At 41.7% G+C, this 27,739-nt stretch overlaps 2 protein-coding genes across 3 annotated transcripts in view; one reads left to right on the forward strand and one right to left on the reverse strand.

The window, feature by feature from the left end:
• fam131ba (family with sequence similarity 131 member Ba) overlaps positions 1-1,524 on the forward strand; it is a gene marked incomplete at both ends in the record, with an annotated part of 24,137 nt that extends 22,613 nt beyond the window's left edge. The window contains one exon of the mRNA XM_080836306.1: positions 1,270-1,524. Coding sequence (XP_080692432.1) covers positions 1,270-1,524 — 255 coding nt within the window. The remainder of the gene's footprint in view (positions 1-1,269) is intronic.
• A 3,265-nt stretch (positions 1,525-4,789) lies between these two features.
• Positions 4,790-27,739, reverse strand: part of clcn1a (chloride channel, voltage-sensitive 1a) — a 32,955-nt gene continuing 10,005 nt past the window's right edge. The window contains exons 2-23 of one of the 2 annotated variants that reach the window (XM_080837087.1): positions 21,218-21,491; positions 19,919-20,050; positions 19,556-19,684; positions 18,997-19,130; positions 18,777-18,854; positions 18,559-18,637; positions 18,220-18,345; positions 17,632-17,716; positions 16,665-16,766; positions 16,342-16,426; positions 15,315-15,470; positions 15,033-15,102; positions 14,571-14,681; positions 13,792-14,005; positions 12,804-12,937; positions 12,247-12,431; positions 11,533-11,614; positions 11,052-11,137; positions 10,466-10,510; positions 9,460-9,564; positions 8,660-8,746; positions 4,790-7,496 (exon numbers count right to left, since the gene is read on the reverse strand). In XM_080837087.1, the coding sequence (XP_080693213.1) occupies positions 7,011-7,496; positions 8,660-8,746; positions 9,460-9,564; positions 10,466-10,510; positions 11,052-11,137; positions 11,533-11,614; positions 12,247-12,431; positions 12,804-12,937; positions 13,792-14,005; positions 14,571-14,681; positions 15,033-15,102; positions 15,315-15,470; positions 16,342-16,426; positions 16,665-16,766; positions 17,632-17,716; positions 18,220-18,345; positions 18,559-18,637; positions 18,777-18,854; positions 18,997-19,130; positions 19,556-19,684; positions 19,919-20,050; positions 21,218-21,491 (2,985 nt within the window). In that variant the 3' untranslated portion in view covers positions 4,790-7,010. Of the gene's footprint in view, positions 7,497-8,659; positions 8,747-9,459; positions 9,565-10,465; positions 10,511-11,051; positions 11,138-11,532; positions 11,615-12,246; positions 12,432-12,803; positions 12,938-13,791; positions 14,006-14,570; positions 14,682-15,032; positions 15,103-15,314; positions 15,471-16,341; positions 16,427-16,664; positions 16,767-17,631; positions 17,717-18,219; positions 18,346-18,558; positions 18,638-18,776; positions 18,855-18,996; positions 19,131-19,555; positions 19,685-19,918; positions 20,051-21,217; positions 21,511-27,739 lie in introns of both variants that reach the window. The other variant, XM_080837088.1, reaches the window with a different exon arrangement.

Raw genomic sequence — 27,739 nt, forward strand, 5'->3', positions numbered from 1 at the left:
CATTTGGGAGTGGGAACATTCCAACCATGTACAGGTCCAAGGGCCCATGGGGACCTAGGTTTGAATATAATTCGTGGTTGTTTCCGAGCTCACTCCCAATCCCTCGTCACTGTTCTATCTACATAAAGGCAAACAGCCCCAAAAATAAACGTAAGAATATCATATGGATTTACCTCATTGCACTTTATCCTCTGTTTGATCTACCCACTGACATCTTGGCAAAATATGGTATTTTGTCTTCCTGGTCATGGTGACAGTCAATGTTGTGTGAGGTAGATCTTTGATTGGCTTAATGCTGTTTAGGACATGTTGAAAGCCTACCACTATTCCCTGGGATGCTTCACCTGTGGATTCATCTACACACAATATGCTTCAAATGTTGAGTGTTTGAGTTTAAATGAGTTTTTAGAACTGAAAATTGGAATCTGTAATTCAAACAGGTTTATTTGGTAATTTTCAGCACTGTCATTGTCTGTTAAATCATTTATGAAAAGTTATATACCAGTTTATTATTTGAAAATATGAAATTCAGATTAAGATATCTCTGTCAGCCTTTCATACACCCTACACCTCTTCTCTAAATAATCCCAGCCTGTGATTTGGCAGGATTTCCTCTAGATCCACAGCTATTTCTCAGGATTCCCCTCCTGTATCTCCAGCTGTGATGTGACTGTGTCTATGGGCACACTGAGCTATTGACTGTGCCTGTGTCAGTGAGCTATTGACTGTGCCTGTGTCTGGGAACAGTGAGCTATTGACTGTGCCTGTGTCTTTGGGAACAGTGAGCTATTGACTGTGCCTGTGTCTTTGGGAACAGTGAGCTATTGACTGTGCCTGTGTCTATGGGAACAGTGAGCTATTGACTGTGCCTGTGTCTATGGGAACATTGAGCTATTGACTGTGTCTGTGACTGGGAACAGTGAGCTATTGACTGTGCTACAAGGTAGACTTGACCATACAATTACAGCTCTCCATGATAACATGACACTACATCAACTGTGATTAGTGTTACAGCAGTTGTCATTAAAACAATCAAGGACATGACAGTCAAAGACCATTGCTGATTTGGAATCAAAGCAAATTTATAAGAATGTATCAGGAAGCTTCAAGCTGTCCGGTCATACCCTCTGACTCAATCTTCACTGGTGCAGAAAATTTAAAAGGTCACATTCCCCCCCCCCACACAACTAGCAATGTCATCTGCTTTTACAATGTTTGAGGTAAGTTACTCTTCCCTGCTGTTCCAATCCAATTCTGTTCCCTCCTCAGGAGGATGAGGTCACGTTAACCTTGGAACCCGAGTCTGGCACGTCGCCCCCAACTACGACGCAGCCGTCGCCGTGGGAGACCTGCAGCCCCTCAGTGGATGGCCCCAGCCCTGGCCCCCCGCCCTTCACCGCCGCCGACCCGGCTGCGGAGCATGCGCCCTTCGAGGTCACGTTCTGTGCCGTCCAGTCCCTGGAGGAGAAGGTTGAGGAGGCGGTGAAGGAGAAAGGTTCTGTGGTTGTCGTGGCAACCAACTGACGTGTGGCAGCCCGAGAGGCTTTTTGCCAGCCAATAAAGAAAAATGGACCACCGAGCTAAACAAACACCTTAATAATCAACCAGTTACGCTAATCCCCTGTCCTCTACCCCTAACCCTCCCCCACTCACTATTTACCCTATTGGAGGAACTGAACATGTGGTTCTGGGGCTCTAGATGTGAAAAATGATGGACGAAGGAAGAGAGGAAGAGATAGCAAGGACACACACAAAGAGGAAAGCAGATGAGAAGAGGAGTGCAATATAGATAGCCAAGTCAACCAAAAGAAAGTGCATGCTTTTGAACTATTTAAAAAGGTTGAAATCTAACAGTATACACAGTAATAATATTGATTTTTTAATAAAATAAAAAGCCAATGAAACAATATATGTATTTACATGTATGTTTGAAGGAATGGATGTGTGTGTGTGTGTGTGTGTGTGTGTGTGTGTGTGTGTGTGTATGTGTGTGGTTGTGAGTGTTCATGGGTGAATGTATGTCTGTATGTATAAAAGTATATTCTGAAATCATATTACCAGTTTGCCTGTTGGCAGTGATGTTGAGTGAAATCTTTCCTATGTTATTTATTACCAACATACACACACACACACACACACACACACACACACACCTACACCTACACACACACATCCAAAAGTATACACAAATTTGTGCACATACTCAAATTTACACACAGACACACACACACACACACATGCACAAATACACACATTTGTACTCACACATACCCACACACTCACACATGCACACACACATGTGCTCTTTGTATAATCAAGCACAATACTGCCCAGTTTAAACAGTGCTGCCCAATTTACCACCATACCCTATTGTAAATTCTAATATACATATGCACTACTAGAGACTGGACCAAACTTAAAAGAATGTATTGCATACACCGAGTGACAAAAATCATGTTTTTAATCACTTATAGTAGTAAATGTTGCTTTGTATTATTATTATTTTTGTACTTTATCACCAAGCTGCTCAACATTGATTTGCACTGATCGTCACGTGAAAAGTACTGAATTGCTACCAACCTGCATATCTTCTGATGGGCACCTCAGTGAAGCAAAGACTATGGAGCAGCGGACATGGATGGACCCTGTCATTTTCCCCGTTAACAGTAACATGTGGACTCGTGGAATATTTAAGGGATGTGTTAAAGATGAGATGGCAAGAAAGGTTTTATTTGAGTCCGCTCTGTTTTGGATTGATTTGGCATGCAGCGTTGTTACTGAACGATGATATTTGTTGATTCTGCGTGTTTTCCTTTTTTATTTCTTGTTTTTAAGTTCACTGTAGCAGAGGTTCCACAGCTGCATTACAAAAATCAACACATCATATTACATGCTTAGTGAATAGTGACAAGCCCCCTCTAGTGGTTAGAATTGATTATGTTGCCAGCTTTCCTGCAGAGGTGTACTGTGCCAGTGGGTTGCTGATGCCTTGCACAGTGCAATATAGACACACAGGATTATGGCTCTCATCCTGAAGTGTGCAATCTGCCACTCTGAAATTGTAGCCTACCATTACCTGTTTTTTTGTAAGGCGTTAATAGTTGACGTAAAGACACCCACGTAAGGTAGAAACATTTCGGAAAAAAAAAGAAAATAATTGGAAATCAGAGGACAGAGTTTGCATCTGTTCTGAGAATAGCTCTTGGCCCTCGCATCTCGATGGCTTAGGTTACAGCATGCTGAGAGAATTTAGAAAAAGTAACAAAGAAAATCCATTTCAAATCAGATTCAAAGAATCTAAAGAAACACAAGACCCGCACACCCGCACCCACCCCCACCCCAACTCCCTAACTAACGCACTAAAACATTGTTTTCATGAGGTTCTAATATGTGAGGTGGATTGAATCTGTGATATGATTTGAGATGATTAGAGACATTAGCTGCATTTTTCTGACCTTGGAACTGTGGGACTAACTTTGTCCAGAGAATATAGCTTACATTTTCCACAGAGAAAAGGCTTTGGGCAGGGTCAACTCAGAAGTACCCTTTTATTTTTCAGACTGGAACTCTTGCTTTGCCCCACAGCCCTAACAGAATGCAGTAACTGTTTGGCTTTTCTCTGGCTACACCTTGGGCTGAAACTCAATTCTCAGAGAGGGCCGTGCCACAAGTGAAGGCAGTGCAGAGTACTTTCTCCCCTCTCATTTCCCTGAGAGAGATACTTTAATCTCCACTATAAAGCAGGCTCCTACCTGATTATTAGTCACTCTCTCTTTCTACTTCAGCTCTAGGTCTGTGAGAAGCCCAGAGCAAATGATGGAGGTTAAGGCAAAGGTTTGATTTTAAAGAATATTTCTTGGTGGACAGAGGTCATGATCTCATGATTAAAGGACTTCTTTTTAAAACTATATCTTATGTTGGTAACTTTACAGAGACTGTAGGGAGAGACACTGACTTGAAACATATTGATTCTTGTTGTTATTCTTATGCAACAGTGGGATTACATTTATTTTTGTATGATATTATTGGGACACTTTAGGCTAATTTGCATTAAAAAATAACAGTTGTTAAATGTCCCATGTAGTAATTTAGGGATAGGTGTGAGTAAGTTCATAAGTGAGAACTACAGCTGTGTCTGATTAAAATACAGCTGATAGATAGTGTAATGGTCTATTTTTGTATTCATTCATTACTCTCAATATTGCCGTTGTTACCCTTTTTTGCCTTCTTTTGGCCATTCGGACGCTGGCTCTTCATTTATGTCCTCACCGTCTCTGTTACTAATGAAACTAGACCATTTAAACCACTGGCAGACGGAAAGACATCAAGACACAGCTCAGCCGTCAGACTTGCCAGACATAGACCTCTCTAGCTCCCGTGTCATGCAGAACATGTGCATTTTTATGTGTTGTAAATAAATGGTCCACCCATGTGACTCTGGGATTGTGTCTTCATTAATGAGTCTCTGAAGCCGCTCATGAAACTTGATTTTTGTTATTTACTACAAAATTGTATTACCTGTAAATTTAGCTCAATTAGTGACATGTACAGTATAAGGATATACATTTCCTTTATGAATCCGGTTCATAATTTGCTAATCCCTAAAAACTGATGTCTGAAGAATAGTTTTTCATGTATTATTATGGCCATATTTATTCAAATACCTGTACAGTATGCTGCTACATTCCATGCTCAAATGTATAAAATGCATTTTTTATATATAGAACATTGTCCACATCTACTTATTGGCCAGAATCTGACAGACCGAAAAGAAAAACAATCCTTTGTTATTGTCATAAAACTTTATTTATAAATAACATATTAAATATAGTTTAACTTAACTAAAATAATTTAAGCAATTCCATATATCTCCATTCCAAAGATGTTTATCTATAAAATATCAGCTGCAACAAAACACGTAACAACTGTTATATTAGCAGTTGTTATGAATCCCATCGACCCCAAAAGAGATGAAAACAAGACTACAAACAGGACGCCAAAACGAACACATACAGATCCTCCTTCATTCTTAAAACACACAGAGAGACATTTGGTACATCAAGAAAGCAGTGATTCTTCTGATGATGAAGAACCTGCCAGTTTAAAGACATATGGATCAACCTGAGAGAGAAAGAGAGAGGGAGAAAGAGATAGTGAGAAAGTGTGTGTGTGTATGAGAGAGAGCGAGAGGAGGATCACAGAAAGAGCAAATGTCCTTGTAAGGTCTGAATAAACACTTCATGGCTCCTTTTCTCTCCTTTTCCAGCTGAGGGCGCCTATGATCTTTGAGATGGCCGTATAGCCTTTTACCTCTAAGAGCCAAAAAGCCCCAGTAAGCCACAGGTGGACAGGACATCACAGCTGAATAGGACCAAAGGCACACAATTTTTACAATGTATTACTGTACATATACTGAGGTTACAATTTGAACGTCTGTAACATTCGTCTATATTCGGATGGTTGGCCGTAAGTGGAGTTGGCCTTGATGAGAACCACAGGGTTATCATGCGTCGTCCAAAGATTGTATCATTCTTTTGAAGATTCTACTCAAGGTTAAAAGCACTTAGCTGCCAAAGACTGATAGCTGATAGAAGACATTGAAAAATATTCCTCTTAATGGGGTTTAAAGGGAACAGTTAACCCAATAACACGGTGTCTTCAGTTCTTCCCATATTCTTTTAAAACAAACCATATTGTGTGCCATGTTTATTTTATTAATTCTACAGGTTATCATGTGTGGAGGTAAAATTATAAAATAAATAAAATAATAGTTTACATATTCATGGGTTCTATAAATTAGACTGTGGCGGTGCTTCTTTAGAGGACAGGCCATTTCAAAGACTTCCTCTGGCAGGAGAAGGAAAGAGAAAACGAAAGAGATATTCACCTGCAGACATACAGAACAGGCCTTGGCATACTGATGCACTAGAAACAGGATTTGTCATTGTCAGAAAAGAAGCTGATTTCCATTTCAATTTCAGTGTCAGGGACAGGAACTTAAGTGGGCGTGGAGTTGGAATGGACAACAATCCTGGGTTTATATTTACCAAGGCGTTTTTTCACCTCCATTTTCAACCCGGACAGAAACGAGCTAGAAAACTTTTCACTTTGACATTTATGCTTCACTGAACTTGACAGTGACATAACACTTCATCCGTATACATAATTCAGGATGAATTAAACGAAAGCCCATATCACTCACAGGAGAATAACTGTCATGTTAAAGCAGGGTCTTTCCATTCCATTATACATGTTCATGTTGAAAGACAATCCAGTGAATGTAATAGCTACCAAGCCTTTGAAGAGGCACTTTTGCAATATAATAATCTTCATTGGATCTGGGAAAGGGAAGTGATCTAGTGATTAAAAAAAAATCCATGCAACTCAAATGCTACATATCAGACAACCATATAAAAAAGCCTTCAACTTTTGAATCAGGATCTCATCTGACCCATTCACTCACATACATCACAACAGTAATGAGGAAGAATGATGTCAATGTTGAGGATGAGTTTTAATTTCTCTGGAGTTGTCTGTGATACCGGGTGCAGCTTTATTTGAGATATTTATGTTTTACTTTAATTTATGTTGGTGTATTACAATAATCTCATTTAAGATCATTTACAGCATGAAATAAGGTACATCAAACATGCACTGTGCTTCCTCATATTGAACAATACATCCAATATAATTTAATTACTTTTGCCTTAGAGTGACGGTATTTGTGATCATACTGACACTGTCAATAGGAAATAAAATGTGACTTGAGGTTTCTAGCATTTAAGGAGCTCCTTGAAATTGTACAAAATCTAGAATGATCCAATTGAGAACTCAGCCAATAGCACCACAAAAGATTCAAGACTTAAAACTCATCCGACCACAAAAGAGTAACAGGCGAGAGTAAAACTGAGAATAGAGAAAGCAAGATTGTTTAACAAACTTTTTCCAACATCATAAAAAAACTTCAAAAGTAAAAAATAAACAAGACATCACCCTCCCCTTCAGATGAGCTAGATAGGCTCCTCTTCATCTGTCTCTTCCAGCAACACCTCGGGAACAGGCCGCAGGTTGGATAGGGGGATGGTGGAGGGTGACGGAGGTGTGGGGGGCACCAGTGAGGGGTTACTCCCTGACGGGGTGCTGCTAAGGCTGCTGCTGCTGCCACTGGTGCTGCTGGTGCTACTGCTGCTCTCCACCCCAACCTGGGGCTCACGCCACACCCCCTCGATCCACACCTCCATCTCCTTCGCTGGGGCAGGTGCGGCTGGGGCTGGGGAAGGTATGGGAGCAGGGGGTGGATGGGGGGTAAGAGCAGGGGTGAATGGGGTCGTAGGGGACATAGGGGAAGTAGGGGACGTGGGGGAGGAGGGAGAAGAGGGGGCGGAGGAGGTTGAAGTGGGGGCCTTTGCTGACTTGCGTCTGGACTCCCGGAAGCTGGCCAAAGGGGGACGTAGTCTAACACCACTGCGGGTCGACCCCTCGATGGCCTTCTGGAGCTGCAGGTCACAGACAAAACACATGTCAAATATCCTGAGCATTTTAGGCTTTGATTAATTTACAGTTTATTTACTGTTTAGTAATTGGTAATGCCCCTGGCAATACCTGATAACTAAAACCATAAATCATCTTCCTATCCACGTCAGACATCACATGCAATAGCAATAGTTGTCAACATGTCACATTCAATGGCAATGACTGGCATAGTTTGGGCCTTGCAAAGAGGCCGTTTACAAACAGATGACACATGGCAGAATACTGCAGCTCAAATAACAAAAGTCAACAGTGTTTGATGTCTGCCCCCAGTTCACCATTGCTTAATGTATAAATCCAAAAGATTGCCAATCTAATCAGACTGTTTCATGTAGACATCATAAGCCACACACTTTATGTCACAATACATTTAAAATCCCCACATTTCTGTCAACCATCACTGCACTCCAGGACCACTGATGGCATAGCACACATCATCCAGCAAAGATGAAGAGCACATACAATATAAAATACATTTTATCACACATCACGGGATACATGTCACCTGATATGATAAATGAATTTGCTGTGCTAATATAAGATGCATTCATCAGTTATGTCTGGACTACTGAGCAGACATAAGGCCTCCCTGAGTTTGTCTGGAGCCCCTCCAACCGAGAGGCGAACCTCCTGCCACTTCATGTTCTTGTCTAATGCATGTGACTCATGGCTTCAGTTTGTGTGTGTGTGTCTGTATGTGTGTATGTGTGTATGTGTGTGTGGTGTGTGTGTGTGTGTGTGTGTGTGTGTGTGTGTGTGTGTGTGTGTGTGTGTGTGTGTGTGTGTGTGTGTGTGTGTGTGTGTGTGTGTGTCTGTGTGTGTGTCTGGGTTTGAGAGAGAGAGAGAAAGGGTTTGTGTGCGCTCCCTCATGTGTGTTTGTGTACACAAATGCACGTATGTGTGTGTAAGTGTGTGTGTTTGTGCGCAAATGTGTGAGTGTCCATGTAAAGGCTGCATCTCTCCAAGAGACAGGCTGGGCTTTATGCTTTCCATCAAGAACCCCCACCCCCCCACCACCACCAAAGGCCAAGGTATATTTTTAGAATAAAACAGGAAAGACATGCAGGGAAAGTAAGAAAGCATGGGTAGAGGAACAGAATAGAGAAGAAAGATGGAGTAAGCGACTTACCTCCTTGAGTGCCACAACCCCGACCAGTTTTCCAATACTTGTCACGTAGGCATGACTCAGCCCCAGTAGGGAAAATAGTGTGTGAGTCTACGGTGAAAAATAAGAATGAAAGTTAATCTCATGAAGTTGTCATATCATATGTAAAAGTTGTCAGAGTAATCACATGTCATAAGGTTAAGGTCATGGTTCAAAAGTTAATAAAGGGAAGTGAAATCTTCTGGATACTGGACTAAGCACAGTGTAACCTGAGCCCCCCCTGTTTGGAACCCACCACCTACCCTCACCAATCCCGTCTTCCTTGGTTACCAATCAAAATGGGGTGTATGCAGGGGTAACGCTTGACTCCTGTCCTGTCTGTCCTGTGTGGTCCCTGCAAAGCCCTTTAGGATCCTGGCTACAGACCTCACCAAACATGCTTTCTGCCCACTTCTCTTTTAGGCAACTTTGGAGCGTGAACTTGTGAACACATCCCTGTTCTGGCTCCTAGCTTGACCATGACAGGTGACCTCTGCAGTGTCACCTAAGTACACATACAATATTTAATCAAAAAGAAAAACCTCCCTCCTTCCAAACAAAAAGGATGAAAACACTAAATCCCATGCCATGTCATGTCAGTGTTGTGAGCCAAATGTTCTCTGGAACAAAACACTAAATGGCATAGGTCTGGAAGCAGGATCTACTTCCTATGCCTGCTTCTACTTCCTGCTCAGTAGTTTACTCCCATGTTGCTCACAGGCCTCTGGGTCGACCCCCTAGAGCTCTACCCCCTGATTGTGATTCTCTAGGTGGAGCTCCCACACCTTATGCAGTGATGTCCTCTCCACCAGCTGGAAGGGCGAGGGGTCGATGCGGATCTGATCGATCTCTAATGGCTGGTCCATCTGCTCCTCTTCCCACACTTTGATCTGAGCCAGCCAATCAGAAATGAACTCGCTGTGAACCGTGGTAAATACACATTGCACACACACACACGCATACCACAGTGGCGCTCCGTGCATGTTAACGACAGCGGTGGATTAGTGACCACATCAAGCCTGGAATAGACATGAAGGTTGGGGACTATGTGGTGGCAAAGGCATTGGAGTGCGGCAGATCGAAACATATCAATGTCACAGCAGTAACATTTTGTTCTGGTACTATGGCTTGTCTACTAGAACACGGATACTGTTACGATAATCTGTGAATATATCAGTTTAACAGAAAGACATCCCTTACACAAGTGACACTTTGTTTTGCCTTCACTGTCTTAGTCTTACAACAGTTAGGTGATTTAGGTTTACCAACCTTACTTTCACTCGTGTCATTGTGCTTAAGTAGACCGTCTACCTGGTGGGAGAGCTGACTACTGAGTGTGTTTCTCTGTCAATACACTTAATCACCAAAGGCTACCAGCATGACTTTTGACTGTGTGATTACTTATCTGAACTACCTCTAATATAGCCTATAAGAGTTTATATAGAGACTATCACAACACAGACGAAATATACTGTATATGATCATTTATAAATTAAAAATAAACACCACAAAATGATCTGATAAAATATTCACAGGTATATTCTAAACAATTGTCTAGTGCTTCCTAAAAAGGCAATTTTAGGGCAGTTGACCTGAAAACAACTCACAACTTTACATTCATTACAGTCAAAACAGTATTGTTCACCACCAGAATTACTTTTTCATTAGAACATGTCTATGTTTAATGTACAATATGATAGGTAAAATAAAGATGCAGTTGCATTACATTATATGGTGCATCTTATAAATTGGTACAAAAGGGCAGGACGAGAGAGTGACCTAAAAACAGACCTCCTCTGGAGTCATGGTGTCAGTGAGGGGTGGAGGGGAGAGGTCCTGAGAGAGACAGAGAAAGAAAGAATGAGATGAAGAAAGAATAAAGAAAGAAAGAATGAAAGAAAGATATTGAAAAAGGAAGAAGGAAATGAAAACAGGGTAATTTCTAAAATTAAATAGTCTGTAATGGTAGTCCTTCGTCAAATAAAGCAGTGCAAGGAACAGTGTCAGTTTCAGGTAAGTTCTGTGTTATGCAACTTTGTTGTGATCTTTGATGAACTTGCTGTCAGCCCCCAGGTTAGGCTTTTGTTTTCCTGTTTCTGTTATCATCCAAACCTGGCTGTCAAATCCAGTAGCAGTATATTGGAATTTATTTCATGAAAGCCATTAATCATTTTGTAAATTATTCCCCCTAGCAATCATATTTTTTGGTGGATAAATAATCACCCACCCACACACAACTCCACCCCCCCCCCCCCCCCCCCACACACACACACACAGAAAAAACACTAAAGTACACATGTACGCATGTACACAAGTGCGCGCACACACACACACACACACACATTTATGCACACATGCACACACCCACACAATGTACCTGTGTCTGACCTTCTGTTTGTCTGTCTGAGGAGGATGAAAACATGTTCCTCAGAGTTCGCCTCACAGACTGCAGAGGGCCTTTATCTAGCAAAGACAGATAATCAGACAAAGGGAAGAGAAGAGGTGAAGAGAAAGGACTGGAGGATGGGAAAAAAGAGGGGATGAAGAAGGGAGAAATGGTAGTGACAAAGAGAGAGTAAATACAAATAAAAATAAATTAATAAAAAGGATGAAATGAGAATAACGTGGCTGAAAAGAAGGATTGGAAAATTGGAAAGGTGAAACTGAGAAATGTCATGTAATCTCTCTCTTTTCAAGATGGTGGAAATCAAACAACTTTGGCAATCTGCAGGTGATACCCACTAGAACCGATCTGATTGGGACACTTTGTTGGATAATACACCAGGAGCTTTCTGATAGCGGGAGATAACAGCAGTAATCACCCCAGGAGCTATGTGATTGGTAGGATTGGTACTCACCAGGAGCCGTATGATTGGTGGCTGGTTCTGATGGTTTAGGAGAAGGCAAGGGGCCATTTCGCTCTTCCTGGATCTGAGTATTCTAAACGGCATTAAAGGATTATATTTGAGTATGCTTCATACTTTACTGTTAGATATCTTTTTGTATGATTCACATTTTGTGTTGGTTAAAAAACAAATGCAAAAAGGAACAATGAGAACCTATTTACAACAGGGAAAGTAAGCTCATGAAATCACATGTTAGCAAAAAGTGTGTACAGGCATCATTAAGCTTTCTTTTATTAAGTTTTTTGTCTTTATGTAGACAGAACAGTGAAGAGAGACAGGGATTAAGTGAAAGGGACTGGGGTTGACAAATGGCCGCAGGTCAGATTTGAGGCTACCACTTGCACCACAGCTCCCTCATCATAACATTTGGGATATTGTACAGTTTTTAAAAATGCATGTTATCAACATTCAATATCATCATAAATTCTGCTTCAACTCCATTGTTAATCAGCATGTCCTGAAAAATGGAGATAGCATACAGTTATGTAAAACTTCTCATAGTAAATTAGTATTTCTGGGGCTCAACTGGTATGTTAAAGTGCTAACAACACCAAAAACATGGAGTTGATACCCAGGGAACACCCATACTGATGAAAATGTATGTCTGTGCTGTACTGTTAGTCACTTTGGGTAAATGTCTGCTAACATAAACGTAGTTAGACTGACTTTGTCTCCATTGTCATCGGCCTCCTCGTCCACGTAGGCGAAGGACTCCCAACTAGCCCTGACACAGGACTCCTGCTGCTGCAGACCCTGGGTCTGCATCATGATTCGGCGCTCGGCTGACAGCCACCAATCACAAAGAGCCAGCAACTCTGATCGGTCAACGGAGCCCAATAGAATCATGGATTCTGGCGGAGAGAGGAAAAGTGACAGCCTTAGAGGCCAATCGTGAGACAGATGAGTTGGACATTAAAGATACAGGCCTCTGGACTAATGGGGCTGTATCAGTACATTTTCATTTAGCAGACGCTTTTATCCAAAGCGACTTACAAGGAAATTGCATTTATACATCAGGAGCAGTTAGGGTTTCAGTGTCTTGCTCAAGGACACTTACACACTTGGTAAGGAGGAGTGGGGAATTGAACTAGCAACCTTCCAACCTTCCGATAACTAAACCACTCCCCTACCTCCTGTACCACTGCCGCCCCCAGTACATGTACATGTACTATATGGCCAGCGGTGCTTTCATGCAGTCAGGAGAACGGTCAGATCAAAGGTACCTTTGGAATCCACCAGAGGGATGGTTTTGAGGGATATGGAGTCTAGGAGATAGAGCAGCTCTCGACACGTTGTCTGGGAGCAGATGAACTTCACCTTCTGTACCATGATGTCCTCAACAAAGATGTTATACTGACTGAGGGGAGGTGGGTGGAGAGAGGAGACAGTGAGTTCAGAAAGCTGTCATCACCCCACTGAAGGCATGATGGACTGCTGATTACTGCTTTTGCCTTTAACGGCTTGGCACCAAGTTGCCATAGCTCTGGTCAGACTCTAAGCTATCTGGTCCTCGAAAAAAGTTTGGAACATACTGTACATAGTTTTATGTATGTAGTGTTCATGTCTATACTAGTGTACAGTGCAGTGTGTGTGTGTGTTTGTGTGCATGTGTGTGTGTGTGTGTTTGTGTGCATGTGTGTGTGTGTGTTAGTGCCATAGTGTGTTTAGTTTACTAAATTTGAAACAATTATGTTGTGTTGAAAGTGGGATTACAGTCTGTGTGTTCATGTGCCCGTGTATAGTAAATTTGTAAAAAGCTCTTTTTGTCTGGCTATTTTTATCTATGCCTGTCACCAAGACCTGCAAACAAAGTTAAAGCTTTAGTCAAAAAGCATTCCCAACAGGATCTTGCAAGGTTTTGCTGTAATTATTGTGGAAAAAGTGTGGTTAAAACGGCAGTGATTATGATAATAACATTTTGGTGCTAAAAAGCAATCGCAAACCATACAGAAATTCTTGAGAAAATATTGTCGTAATAACATAGCCTTGCGGGAAACCTTGTGCGAAGCAAAAACCTGTAGGGACTGAAAAAGCATGCTTGCAAGCGTGTGTGAGAAAGAGAGGGCATACGAGAGAAAGAGCAAACACTATGCACATGTCTGCATGTGTCTATGCATGTATTTGTGTGTTAATGTGTATTCACAAAACTGGAAACTAATACAATGTACTTTGCTCTTGAGTTCTTGCGTACTGGATGTACTTGATAGTCACCTGATGTGGCCAAAGCCCAGCTCAGGCAGGTAGGGCAGCTTCTTCACCTGGATGATGGAGTCGTAGAGGGACGGCTGCAGGCCCTGGGCTACCATGTTGGCCAGAATCACCGCCACCATCATGGGTAGGATGTGTGAGATCTGGCCTGTCAGCTCGAAGCAGATCACCGCTGTGGAGACCGTGTGTGTGACAGCCCCCGTCAACGCTGCAGCACCTGGGGGTGGGGGTGGGGGTGAGGAGGTGAGACAGGCATGTAAATAGCAAAGATGAAGTCGACAAAAGGTCAGAGCGAGGAGAGAGAGGAGAGAGGAGGAGTCAGAATACAGTGAGTAAATGAAACGCGGGTGAAGGTAAACATAATTAGTAGACGTAATTAAGGTGGACATAGTCAGTAAACATTTGAAAACGCCATTTACATAGGGGACCTTCCCAAGATATTGCAGTGTCAGGAATGGATGTGATGGAGAAGGAGGAGGACGAGGAGAGAGGAAAGGTGGGAGAGGAGATAAGGCTATTTAGGTAATGGGATCACACAAGATTCACAAGCCGAACCATTTTGATTTATGTGAGCGAGTAAAGTGAGTTTGGCTCGGTAACTGGGCAAGGTCCTGAAATGCCTAGCAAGGACAGCACTAGCGATGTTATCTCTGTGCACCCTCTCCATTCTTTATGAAATAAGGAATACATTAAGCTTGAGATGGGGGTATAAAGTTTTAAAACAGAAAAATGTACCACATATGCAGAGAGAGAAGCAGGAGGAGAGGAAAGGGAAGACTGACCAATCACAGCATACCCTCCAGGGATGATGCGATACAGGATACCGTCAAACAGGATGCCGTGAGGGAAGAGGGCGGCCATGATCTCTCCCACCAGCCGGCCAAATGCTGCCCCTGTGTCAACAAAAAAGGTTACCCAGGATACATTAAGGCACTCCAGTGTTCACTCTCGATGACTCAGCCAACCCATGTGTCTATTGTAGGCTGCACATATGGTTCCTAAATGAGCCATCATACATTTATTCATGGAGTCTTAAGAAGTGTGATAAGTGGTGGTTGGCACGTTCCCTATAATTTGTCTCCCTCCAATTTAGTTTTTTGTGGAACTAATATTAAGCAGGTTCACTGCTGTAATCTTTTTAATCCATACAATGAGCATCGCAATGATATTTATACAGTTGCATGTATTGAGAAAGGGACTTTGGAAGTAATACAAATAGAATAGAATAGAATAGAATGGAATACCCAGGACAAAGACAGGCATGAAGGCTCCTGAGGGGATGGGCATCGTGGTAGAGACTGCAGACATCCAGAACTATATCAGAAAGAAAAAAGTCTTCAGTCACACTCTGGTGTGTGTGTGTATGTGTGTACACATTATGAATGTGTGTGCCTGTACAATATGTGTGGTATACGCAGTATGCACAGTAATTCTGTTTCTATGAATTTGTGTGCGCCTGCAAGTGTGTGTGTTGAGTGTATGTGGACTGTGTGTGTGGGTGTGTGCGCCTCGGGTGAATGTAGTACCTTCATAACAAAAAAGAGAAACAGGGTGACAAACACGCTGACGTCGGGGTGGAACCAGGCAGCAGATCGCCCCAAGCCCGGTGGAAGCGGGTTCCCCCACACCTTAGTCCAGGTGAAGTTATCAAACAGAGAGTTGATGGCCTCCCTGGGCATCAACTACAGAAGGGACCACATACACAATTAAACAACTACACAATTAAATTACTACACAATTAAACTACTACACAATTAGTGGTTTCTGATTATTTGTAAAACAGCATCTATACCATGTTAAGCACCTTGAGACCTCTTTGTATTTTAAAGTGTGCTATATAAAATAAAATCCATTATTATTATTATTTTTATTAACATCACAGGAAGCAAACAAGACTTGGAACTCTGCTCATATAAAAAATATAAATTAAAACAAATACAAAAAATCATGATTTTGTGCTACCTCATTGCCTTTCCTATGTGAGATGACTTATGATGCACTCGAAATATTTCAAATTGTCACGTGTAATTGACACCAGCTGTGCTCAAGAGATTTGTGCCTGTAACTGAAATCCATAAGAAGTCACCACGATTCTTGAATTACCTAAATATGTCAAGTGTCACATTATATCGTAATCATATTTACAAGCATAAAATGTACCACACTATAGATCAAGTCTAAGAATTTGAAATGACAGCCCTGATTATCATTTTAGGCTACCTACCAGTGCCACAATTGCTGTGTTTTTCTGATCTCTGTTATAGCGATGCTGTCTTGCACAATTTTCCAGCATGAAAGCAGTCATTGAACCAGACCAGGTGATTCAGACAGTGGCATATTGCAACCTCCAATGAAAGCACACAGTTCTCAAGATGTTTGGCCAGAAAGAAATGGCATGAAACAAACTGGCCATTTTGCCTGAGTGCTGCTGCTGTCGAGACTTTCATTTTGTCCTAAAATCGCCTCCTAGGTCCTCTTCTTAGACTGAAGCGCTAGGTTAAGCCAACCACACTGGCAGGAGACACAAAGACAGAGAGACAGACGGCATCAAACCTCTCCAGCCATAAACTGTCCAAAACCGGGAGGGAAGGTCAGGGTGGTGATCAGTAGTGTGACGACTCCTGGGAATATCAGCCGGCTAGGCACAAACAAAAACAAATTTGTATCAACAATTACTCATTTAGCAGACAATTTTATGCAAAGCAATTTATAGCACAACAATACAGATATACATGTCCATCAGTATGTATGAACATGAAAATATATTGTGCTATCAATGGGTATCAAACCATGAACTAAAACAGCAGGGTTTTTGTTTTTAAAAAGGTGGGCTGTGCTATGACTGCGTTTAATTCAGCAGGGTGTCTTAGACTTACTGTCTGGTGAGGAAGCGTGTCAGTGTGTTGGGCTTCCTCATGAACAGCACCACCTGACGATTGAAATACACGAAGAAGGCGCCCATGAACCCACAGGCGATGCTGAGGACAAGAAGAGCAGAGAGCCATTTTGAATCTCCCTGTTCATCACTCCACACCCAAAGCCTGGCCAGCATCCCTTAAACTCAGCCTGAGGAGCCAGACCCTACTTAAGCAAGCATGCATTGGTTGGTACTACAAGTACCAAAACCAGATTATTTACAATTATTTATTGACACATGAAAATACAACTTTTAGTTTTTTTCTGGCTGCATGAATGAATGCACTTTGTAAAATAGTTTTACATATGAACTTTGTTTTTCGAGTTAAGCTGTGGTAAATGATAACTTCAAAAACGTTTGCAAACAAAGACATCTGAGAACCACTACTGCAGTTAGAACCACTGCTACTGATATCCCACAGCAGAAGCCCTGCTTCTGAGAGCAGAGCACAAGGACATATGACAACCTTTGATTCTGTAGGAGTTATCCATTATTTATTTTGGACTTTTTGTGTGCTATATGTCAGGAGGATGAAAATAACTCTCACACTCTGTTGACATGCTAAACTCAATACAACATATAATGTTGAAACCTGATCAAAAACTCTAAGTATTCCTCAATATCCTTTGAATATAGTTGTTGAAATGTTTATGGAACAGACTTCATTGTGGGGTTCTGATACATTGGTTCAGACACAAGAAATTCATGGAGCGAAGATGAAAGAAGGGGTTGGATAGAGACAAGGGAGGGGTGTCATGTCAGCGGTTATGGGGGGATTTGGGAGGTTGGAGGTTAAACTGGAGCATGCAGAGAGCTGAGTAGGGAACTCTTGGGTGGGGTGGAGGGAGAAAGGAAGTCCAGCACTGTTAACACAGCGGCATCACTGGCCCTCACCACGAACGGCACGCTCTGGCCCTCGCTCTCACCCAATCACGGCAAATGCCGGCAGCTCCTGTAGGTCGAAGGGGAAGTCCATACGGAATTTGGTGCGAAAGAGAGCGGTGATGGTGACTATAAGAGACAAAGAAGATAAGGTGAGAAGGAAAACAGGAAAAACACTAAAAATAATATGAAAATGCTACAATAATATTTTATTTTATTATTGTATTTCATTTCATTGTCCACAACGTACATGCTGACACTTATGAATAGGGTACGGTGGTATAAGGTACTGTTCGCTAACATGTAATTTAGAGTTAGGGCTTGTTGACAGGTATTTGATGGCCCATAGATAATTTACTGCCAGTTTTAAGAATGTGTGAAATGGGCTATCCAAAGCGTATTGAAATGAAGAAATAGACGTTAATTAAGACATCCAATATATCATGTATAAAAACATATGGACATTAATTGTACAGTGCAAAGTGAATATAACAGCCACTACAACACTTGAAACATGATACCTCAGTAGTGTCTGGTCATCCGACAGTGTTTATGCTAAATCTGCATTAGTGAAAGCACACTACACTACCCTGATATTGTGACATCCTCTGAAGTCTGACGGGTACCTTTACCTGTATCTTTGTTAACTACAGAGAGCACTCTGAATATGAAGGCACTGAATGTGGCTGCAAAGTACCCTCTCCAGTAATTCCTTACAGCAAAGTAGGTGGAGGTGACCTCTATACTGAACAGCACCCCTAATGGCAAGGAAGAGACAGGACAGCTCAGAAACACGCCATTATTTGACTTATTATAATATATATTTTAATGGGTAAACATACAGTATGTACTCTTCGTCATGCTTTTGTTTGTGTCTTAAAAATCATCTGTAATTACAGAGTTACAGAATTACAGAGTCAATGCCAAATCTCCTTTGCTTAAATTGTGAACTGTAGCTGTAGACAGCTCACCTCCAAGAGGGGTCCCAAAACAGCATCCCACCCCAACAGCACATCCCACGGTCAGGATGTCAGTATAACAGTAGGGGCTCTACTGACACATGGGAGAGTTCATGAGAGAGAGAGAGAAAGAGAGAGAGAGAAATGGCAGGGAAAACATTTACCATAGCAAACACTTGGTCTTCGTGAGCCAAAAGAACAAACTGTTTTCAGCACATTCTTCTACTTACCTGGTTGACCCCTGAGAAGCGGGACATGACATTGCTGAGCGTAGCGGCACAGATGCTGGATATGTGAACAAAAGGACCCTGTTTTTAACAGAGAACCAAAGAAGAAAAAGGATAAACCACTTTGACAGCACTGTGACAGAGATGCAGAGGGTGAATAACAAGCAGACGAGAGGAGATGGAACTAGGTCAAGAAGACGGTAATATGAGAGAGCACACCCACCTCTTTGCCCACAGGCATGCCACTGCCCAACCCGGCCGTCAAGCCCACAACCTTTGCAGCGAATGCCCTGAGTGTCAGATACTCCTTCAGGATCACACCTCTCAGGATGGTCTTCAGCTCGGGGATACCAGAACCTGGCACACCAGATTCACTCATTAGTTATAAATACATACAGAACCACAGCATTCAGATAAACCATGGGCAACATGGAACCAAATGGGGTTAGAGGTGAGATTGAGGCAATTTGATGATGCTCAATATTTTTTATATTTTTGGTTCCAAAAACATGTATATTTTTGTGATGTTCAGCTAAAATAATTTCTAAGTAGTATGTATGTTGTGTTTATATTTCTTGTTACAAACACCAAGAAATAAACATATTGTAAAAGGCAGTCTTAGACTTGTGCCGGTAGCCTCTAAAAGGAAGCATCAAGGGTCATAGTTCAATGTAAGGGTATCAAAAGCGTTAGTCAGAAGCGCTTGGGAAATACCCATGGATGAGCACATGGCAAATACCCACAGGGGACTAGCATAATTGGACAAAGGGCATGTTACCCACCGATAGCCTGGGGTGCCACCAGGTGGCAGAAGAAAGAGGCGAACATGATGAGGATCATGGGATACGAGACCCAAGCCAGATACTGTAGCGGAATATTACCCCGCAGCTCTGCGTGGATCCACTTGTAGGCTGATGGTAAGGGAATACAGAGTGAGAGAGAGAGAGGGAGAGAGAGCAATAGAGAGAGAGAAGAAAAGGAAAAAAGGGAACAAATAACAAATACAAAAAAAATAAAGTCTGATGGAAATGGCTAGAAGACCAGAAAAAGTTAGAAAAACAAGGAACGAAGCAGAGAGTTTACATGACTTTTTGTACTGTCATGGAGGATAGAGCAGCACAGAAGGACTGCTTGTAAATCTCTACCTTGTAGACTCTTAGCACTAGCATAGTCCATACTCCAGCTGACTAGAGCCATGGTAACGCCAAGCAGCACCAGGAAGATCCAGTCCTCACCCAACTTGGAGACCAGGAATTTCTGTACTCGTGCCGCACAGTCTGAAACAAGAACACATGGAGGAGGCTGTCTGAAACAAGAACACATGGAGGAGGCTGTCTGAAACAAGAACACATGGAGGAGGCTGTCTGAAACAAGAACACATTGAGGAGGCTGTCTGAAAAAAGAACACATGGAGGAGGCTGTCTGAAACAAGAACACATGGAGGAGGCTGTCTGAAACAAGAACACATGGAGGAGGCTGTCTGAAACAAGAACACATGGAGGAGGCTGTCTGAAACAAGAACACATGGAGGAGGCTGTCTGAAACAAAAACACATGGAGGAGGCTGTCTGAAACAAGAACACATGGAGGAGGCTGTCTGAAACAAGAACACATGGAGGAGGCTGTCTGAAACAAGAACACATGGAGTTGGCTGTCTGAAACAAGAACACATGGAGGAGGCTGTTCCTCTTGGTAATCATCTTATCAGTATCGTTCAACACCAGTTACGTCCAAAAAGCCCAATTCAGTCAACTTTTAATAGACTACACGTTTCATTGAAGTTGAGATGACTCTGAGATTAGATAAGGGTACTTTGGGAAAACAAACCTGCAGAAAATACATCATCAGCTAGATACATCATTCTGGCTCCTCATAGACATTGGTATCTGTGCTGTCTTTATAATGACACATCTACAATGTTATTACAGTATTGCAGCACAACAACTATGAAGATCTTTTTTCAGTTTGTGGTTGGCTACAATGAAGATAGTGGTGATGTTTTCCGTTGGATTCAGGTTCACTGATAGCAAACAATAAGGGTGTCATCATCATAATCCAACAATCATCATTATTGACAACAGAAGATTGACAATTATCCTAGTTGCCTAACAAGAGATGGAAAACAAATACAATTATATATATAAATATATTAAGATTTTAAAAACCTTGTTGTCTGAAATATCGATACATATATATTAGTTTTACCCACCTCAAGTAAAATTGTATTACATACTAGTTGTACTACCCAACAAAGCATGGTAGTCAGTAAATGCTTAAAGTGTGCCCCCGAAATTTCAGAAATCAACACAGGTGTTAACACAGCGAGGGGTGATAATGGATTGCTGTGCCCTACTCTCTTTCTGAACTGGTTACTGTTGACTCCTTTCCCTGGACCACCCTCTACCTCACTGTATTCAACAGCTGATTCAACCTTTGACCTCTCACCTCTACACTTAGAATAGGACCGCCGCTTCTTCAGCAAGGACATGTGGTCCTGTTCCGATTTGTGGGTTTTCCCGGCATCGTCCTCTGGGGCTGGGTGGCGACTGTGATGCCGGCCATGGTGGCTGCGGCTGTGTCCACGGTGACCATGGGAGTGGCCATGGTGATGGTGGCCGTGGTGATGGTGGTGTTGTTTCTTCCATTGTCTCTCTGTCAGCAGGCGTGTAGCCTCTCTCCGACGGGAAGAGCCTGGATGCTCATGGTATTCCCCACCAAGCTGTAGACAGGCAGGTGAGCTACCATTAGCAAGAGGAAATTACTGTTTAAATGAACATGACATATATTAATATATATGACATCAGCATAAGGTTAATGTTAGTGGTTCCATGCATAAGGAAATAGGGTCTTCACTCAGGTTGTAGGGTTAAAGCTAGCTGTGTCTGATAGCTTGTTAGCTTGTCTCATGGGGCCAGAAGTGACTTTAGCACTCCAGTATACTCTCTGGAGACAACCTGAAACAGTGGAACTAAAATGATGTTGACAGTTGACTGGAACAAGGCTTGCTTTTATCCTAAGCCCCACCTACAACTTGATAAGAACACAAATCACATTAATTTTGCGTTTATTTTAACCTGAACTGTTAATTTCATTGCACATTCTAATCGATCCCACCAACATTTAGACCAATTTCTTGCACAGTTGTCTCCAGACTAACTTAATTCTTGTCTGGGTCAGCAAGACTGTTGGCTAGTTAACTTGTTAGTCTGCTAACCATATAATATACCAGCAGTTCTGCAAGACAGCTAACTTTCCAAATGCAACAGACATTAAGCATGGACAAAAGCATGGACTGGGTTTCTGATTTCAATGGTAACTAGCGATGGGGGCTATGCAGGGATGTGCGGTCAGGGGAGGCAGAGCCTCACCTCTCATCATGAAAAGCAAAAAACAAATAACGATAAAATAAAATAAATATTAATATTTCTCTATTGATAAATGTAATTTCTGCATGATTCCAATCATTTAGAGCATTTTTATAATCAAAATCGCTGAATTTGAGCATATCCTGTTCAAACAGACAGGAGACAGCGAGACGGTAAGGCAGTGACGAGCTGTGCCTCATCTCAGATTGCGCAATCCTCCACAAACTGGGTTGAGCGCATGCGTAGAACCTATTTGGATTTGCTCATAGCAGTGAAAACACGGAGAGGAGGCACACAGTACCTCTGCCTCAATGAGGGGGGCGTGCGAGAGCCCACCGGTGGGGCTTATGCTTGTTCTGCCATTGCTCCTCTTCTACACTTATATTTAACCCTGCCTGCGAAAATGGAAGATTCTATAGCTAGTCTAAAACATTTCTCAAAACTGAACTGTCAATCAAAACGTGAAGTGATCAATAATGGGAGACTTATGCCGGAGCTAAAAGGTATGCTTCAAACGACGGGACAGAAGACAACTCGATCGACTTCTCACATTCAAAGCCAAATTGCTTTGAATATGTTTGGAACCTCAAGAATACATTTGGTTTTGGAAGTACAGCGGCAGCTCTGTTGATTTCCCATTATTTCGCTTAGGATTGTTGAATGTCTTTGTGAAGCCATTTAATATCACACAAGTGGATGTGATCACTTTAAACCCAAGACTGCTTTTTATTGGTGAGCTGATTTTGAGAAATTAAACTTAAATTGCAGCTAAAGTTGTGTTTCCTGGTTGCTATGGTTAGCCAATTAGCTAGCACTTAATAACCCCTAAACGATTTAAAAGGAATAGTTCAATTTGCATGAAATGATAGCTAGTTATCTAGCTGATGTTATAGTCTCCTCGATTTAACTCTTTAAATTATAATGGGAAAAGGTAGGGTGCCTGTGCAACTTCGTATGACACAGAGTTCATATTCTTGAGTGCATATTCACACATATTAACACGCGTTCATCACAAGCTAGCAACTGCCAACTGTATGTACCTTACCTATGTGTGTGTAAAGAATGCTGATATGAAAAACAACAGTAGTCAATGTGCAAGCTGGCAATTTAATTGTGATTTGAGATACTCTACTATTGGATTTATATTAGGGCTGTGAAACAATTAAAAACTTTAAATACATTTATCACAGGTTTCTGTGGATTAATCATGATTAATCACATATTTATCTCGGTATATTTTTGTGAGAAAAAGATGGATATATACATTTAAAATGTTGGTACCACTTTACAATAAGACTCCATTATAAATGGTTTATAAATGGTTTATAAACAGGTTGTTAATTAGGTTGTAAACACTTTGTAAGTCATTAACGGTCTAAGATCGATATCCCTTGTCAGGGATATTTTTTTTTTTTGTCAAAAAATGTTTAAAGCTCCGCGAGTTTTTGACCTACAGACATACAAATAACACCCACATAATCATTGAACCCTTTTCTTTTAAAATATATAAAGTTCAAAACTAAAAAATAAATAGGCACTTTGTCAGGAGAATCGAACGAAAACTTGCACATTTCACTGTCTGAGCCAGAATTCAGCTCCTAATGCGCCACCCATTAGCACTTGGTGGCTATTCATATGGTAAGAAATGGTAATTCGGCGAACGCTATTGGGTCATGCCGTGGCGAGGAGCACTCAGTAATCGCCCTTTTCACCCATATAAGCCAGTCCACATGGTCGTATGTTTGTTTACATTTCGACTGAGAACGAGACAACATGCCGCTTCCCATCTCTGCTGCTGATGCTCTACAACAAATTCAGGAGGAACTTGACCTGGAAAGCGAGGAGGACAACCACGAATCCGATGAAAGTAGTGAAGACAGTGAGGACGAACATAACCACTTCGTGCTTCGTCTTGACCCCGTTCAGGATATTCCTGATGAGTAAGTAATTTATATTCACTTGACTGGCTCTTGCATGTTGTTGATTTACTTATAGGGAGTAAAACTCATGGCATAGTATGCTTATTATGCCGTTGGCGTCTAGTTTGTTGTGTGTGCAAAAATTAGTAGAACACGCTACGACTGTATGGCGAATTTGAATAATATAAATTACTTTATATTGTTTGGAGTTTGTTGTGTGCGCAAAGCTGAGTAAACCAGGCGACTACCGTCTATATGGCGATTTGAATCATACATAACTTTATGTCGCTACAGTCGTCGATGTTTGCAGTTTGTTGTCTATCCTAAAATAAATAAAACACGTAACTACCGTATGTATAGCGGTTTTGAATAATATAGGTAAATAACTTTATGTTGCTACGTACGCCGACATTTTGTTGTCGATGTTTGGGGTTTATTGTGTGCGCAAAGAGGAGTAAACCAGGCGACTACCGTCTATATGGCGATTATGAATCATATACATAACTTTATCTCGCTATATACGTCGATGTTTGCAGTTTTGTTGTCTGCACCAAAATAAGTACAAATACTAACGCTAAAAGTATGTTGTTCCCCTTGGGTTAGTCATTAGTGTAGGCTATTCAAACACGTCTGATAGGTGTGAATCGAAACCGGCCAGGCCAGATGTGAATGGCCGAAACTGCTGTAAAGTGTGAATTGCAGCTCTGGGATTCTATGTTGCAAAAATCCCTGAACAAGCAACTGATCATTGTTTTTATTTACTCTATTACAGAAACGTGGAGAACAACGTGGAAAACAACGAGGAGAACATAGCACCTACATCACCCCGCAAAAGAGCACGACCTCTGCCCAAAAAGAAGACAAAGCCATTGTCACAGTGTCTGCCCCAGCAGGAGCCGTTGACATGGGAGTCAGAAAAGGACATTGATGTTGCTCCAGCAACACTGCGATTTCTTCCTGCAAGGGAGCCTGGTGTGCAGCTGAATGCAGCGGACAACTTCAGTCCTCTGGACCTGTTCAAATTGTTTTTTTCACGTGATGCCGTGGAAACTCTCTGCAAACACACCAACAAGCAGGCTGCTAGGTCCATAGCCAGAGGAGTGAAGTATACATGGGTGGATGTAGGTGTGGGGGAATTCTACAGATACATTGGACTGATATTCCTCATGGGCATGGTCAAGCTGAATGATGTACGAGAATACTGGAGGAAAGGCCACATCTTCACTGTCCCATTCCCAGCAGAGGTGATGCCAAGAGACAGGTACCGCACAATATCCTGGAATGTGCACATGAGCGACCCAGATGAGGACAGCGTGAACGATGCCAAGAGGGGGACCTCAGAACACGACAAACTGTTCCGGCTCAAACCCCTCATGAACACTATCAAGGATGCCTGTAAAGCATTCTATCAGCCTCGCAGGAACATTGCTGTGGATGAGCGCATGGTGCCTTCCAAAGGACACTTCTTGCGTCAGTACATGAAGGACAAACTGACCAAGTGGGGTTTTAAATTGTTTGTGCTTGCTGACTCCAGCAATGGTTTCACTTTGGACTTTTCCGTATACACCGGAAAGAACCATTTCCCCACTGGCCAAGGCCTCTCGTATGACAGTGTCATGTCACTAATTGACAAACAGTACTTGGGGTCTGGATATCATGTGTATATGGACAATTTCTATACGAGCCCAATGCTTCTAAAGGACTTGTTTGCTGCTAAGTTTGGCGCGTGTGGCACATACCGAGACTTTCGAAAGGAGTGCCCACGTAGTGCTATCAATGCACTGAACAAGAAGTCCCCCAGAGGAACAATACGCTGGATAAGGCAAGGTCCTCTGGTGTTTGTGAAGTGGATGGATACACGAGAGGTGTCTGTCTGTTCCACCATCCACACAGCCTACACTGGGGACTTAGCTAAGAGAAGAGTGAAGTCCAAGCAGGGTGTCTGGTCTTCTCTGGCTGTTCCATGCCCTTCACCTGTGACAGAATATAACAGGTTCATGGGAGGTGTGGATCTCTCTGACCAGTTAATACAATATTACACTGCACAACACAGAACTATGAAGTGGTACAAGAAGCTCTTGTATCACTTCATAGACATAGCCGCAACAAATGCATACATTCTACACAGAGAACTCAGGCAAAGCTTGAACAAGGACAGCTTGTCCCACAAGCGTTTCATTGAGGAGCTCACTGCTCAGCTGTTTGGCGTTCCATTAAAAACTCAGCCACAAACAGACTCTATAATGAATGCCAGCAATGTTTGTATGCCAGTTTGTGAGGTTGCTACTCGCGATAATCGCAAGACATGTGCATTTTGCAGAAAGTATAGGGGAAAGCAAACAAAAACCCTCTGGAAGTGCAAAGCGTGTCGTATCCACCTTTGCCTTATCCCAGAGAGGAATTGTTTTGAGGCTTGGCATGCTTGGGGGATATGATTATACTTCTTTTGTACAGTATATCCACTTACTTGCTTAGTTTAGCAACATGCAACAGGCAAACCGACACACAGGTGACATGTCCCTGGTTGGTGAAATGCTTCATCTGTGTGTTCGTTTGTGCTGATTCATCGGCAGCTCCATGGTCCGAGATGTCCACATCCCCTCTTCGTTTAGTGGATTTTTTTATATACACTCTTTTTTTATATATATTCACTTACTTGCTTAGTTAACTTTTTTATATACTCTCTTTTTATATATCTGTATTCATACTGTGGTCTATCTGTAGTACTTATGTTATGTGTAGTACTTAGTGTGTTTCTATTTCTTATGTTATGTGTAGTACTTATTGTGTTGGGTTTGTTTATATGTTTACTGTACCCATACACCAGAGCAATTTCTTGGTGTAAACCTGCATGACAATAAATCTGTTACTGATTCTGATTCTGATTCTTGTTATATCCACTTACTTACTTAGTTATATCCACTTACTTGCATGCATTTGCTAATTATGCACTTTTTTTCTAATATATATCCACTTACTTGTTTACTGACTTAGTTATATCCACTAACTAATTATGCACTTTCAAAACTGAGAGACATTTCAGGGTTGTTATCTATTGGCCATCCTCTTTGACAGGTGACAGTGACAGGGGGGAGGAGCAATCACCGGCCTGTCAAATCTAACTCATCAATATTCATTGGGCAGGGAAAGAATTCTTGGGCAGGGAAAGGTCACTCTGAAATTATAAATTTATAGAAGAGAAACCACACACACTTTCTAAATGCTAAACTAACATATACATAGCTAACACATATGTTTTCAAGGTTCAGAAATAAAAAGCCTTGTGAATAAATTTGCACAATGTGTTTTTTTACTAAATCTGAGCACCTCTAAAATTAGGTTTTTCTAAGGGTATGTTTACATTAGATTTAAAAATAAAAAATGAATTACTACATTCCTTTTACTCACATGTTATTATTGCTGATGTCTTCTACAATATAATCATATGTTCCATTTGTGCATCAATGTTTTTAGTTTAGGGAAATGTACAAAAACATCAAGGCATGTCAGACAACTTAGAAAAGTCTAAAAGGCAGCTGACCTTAGAGTGTTAATAAGCCCTTAAAAATGAGTTATAAACACAGTTTTTATACATCGATGCAGGCTCACTATTTTGGAAGATCCACATCTTGGCAACCCACTGTCTATCCTATAACTTGCTCTACTAGCCCAATTGCACACTC

The sequence above is a fragment of the Sprattus sprattus genome (genome assembly GCF_963457725.1).
Source record: "Sprattus sprattus genome assembly, chromosome: 4".
NCBI lineage: Eukaryota > Metazoa > Chordata > Actinopteri > Clupeiformes > Clupeidae > Sprattus > Sprattus sprattus.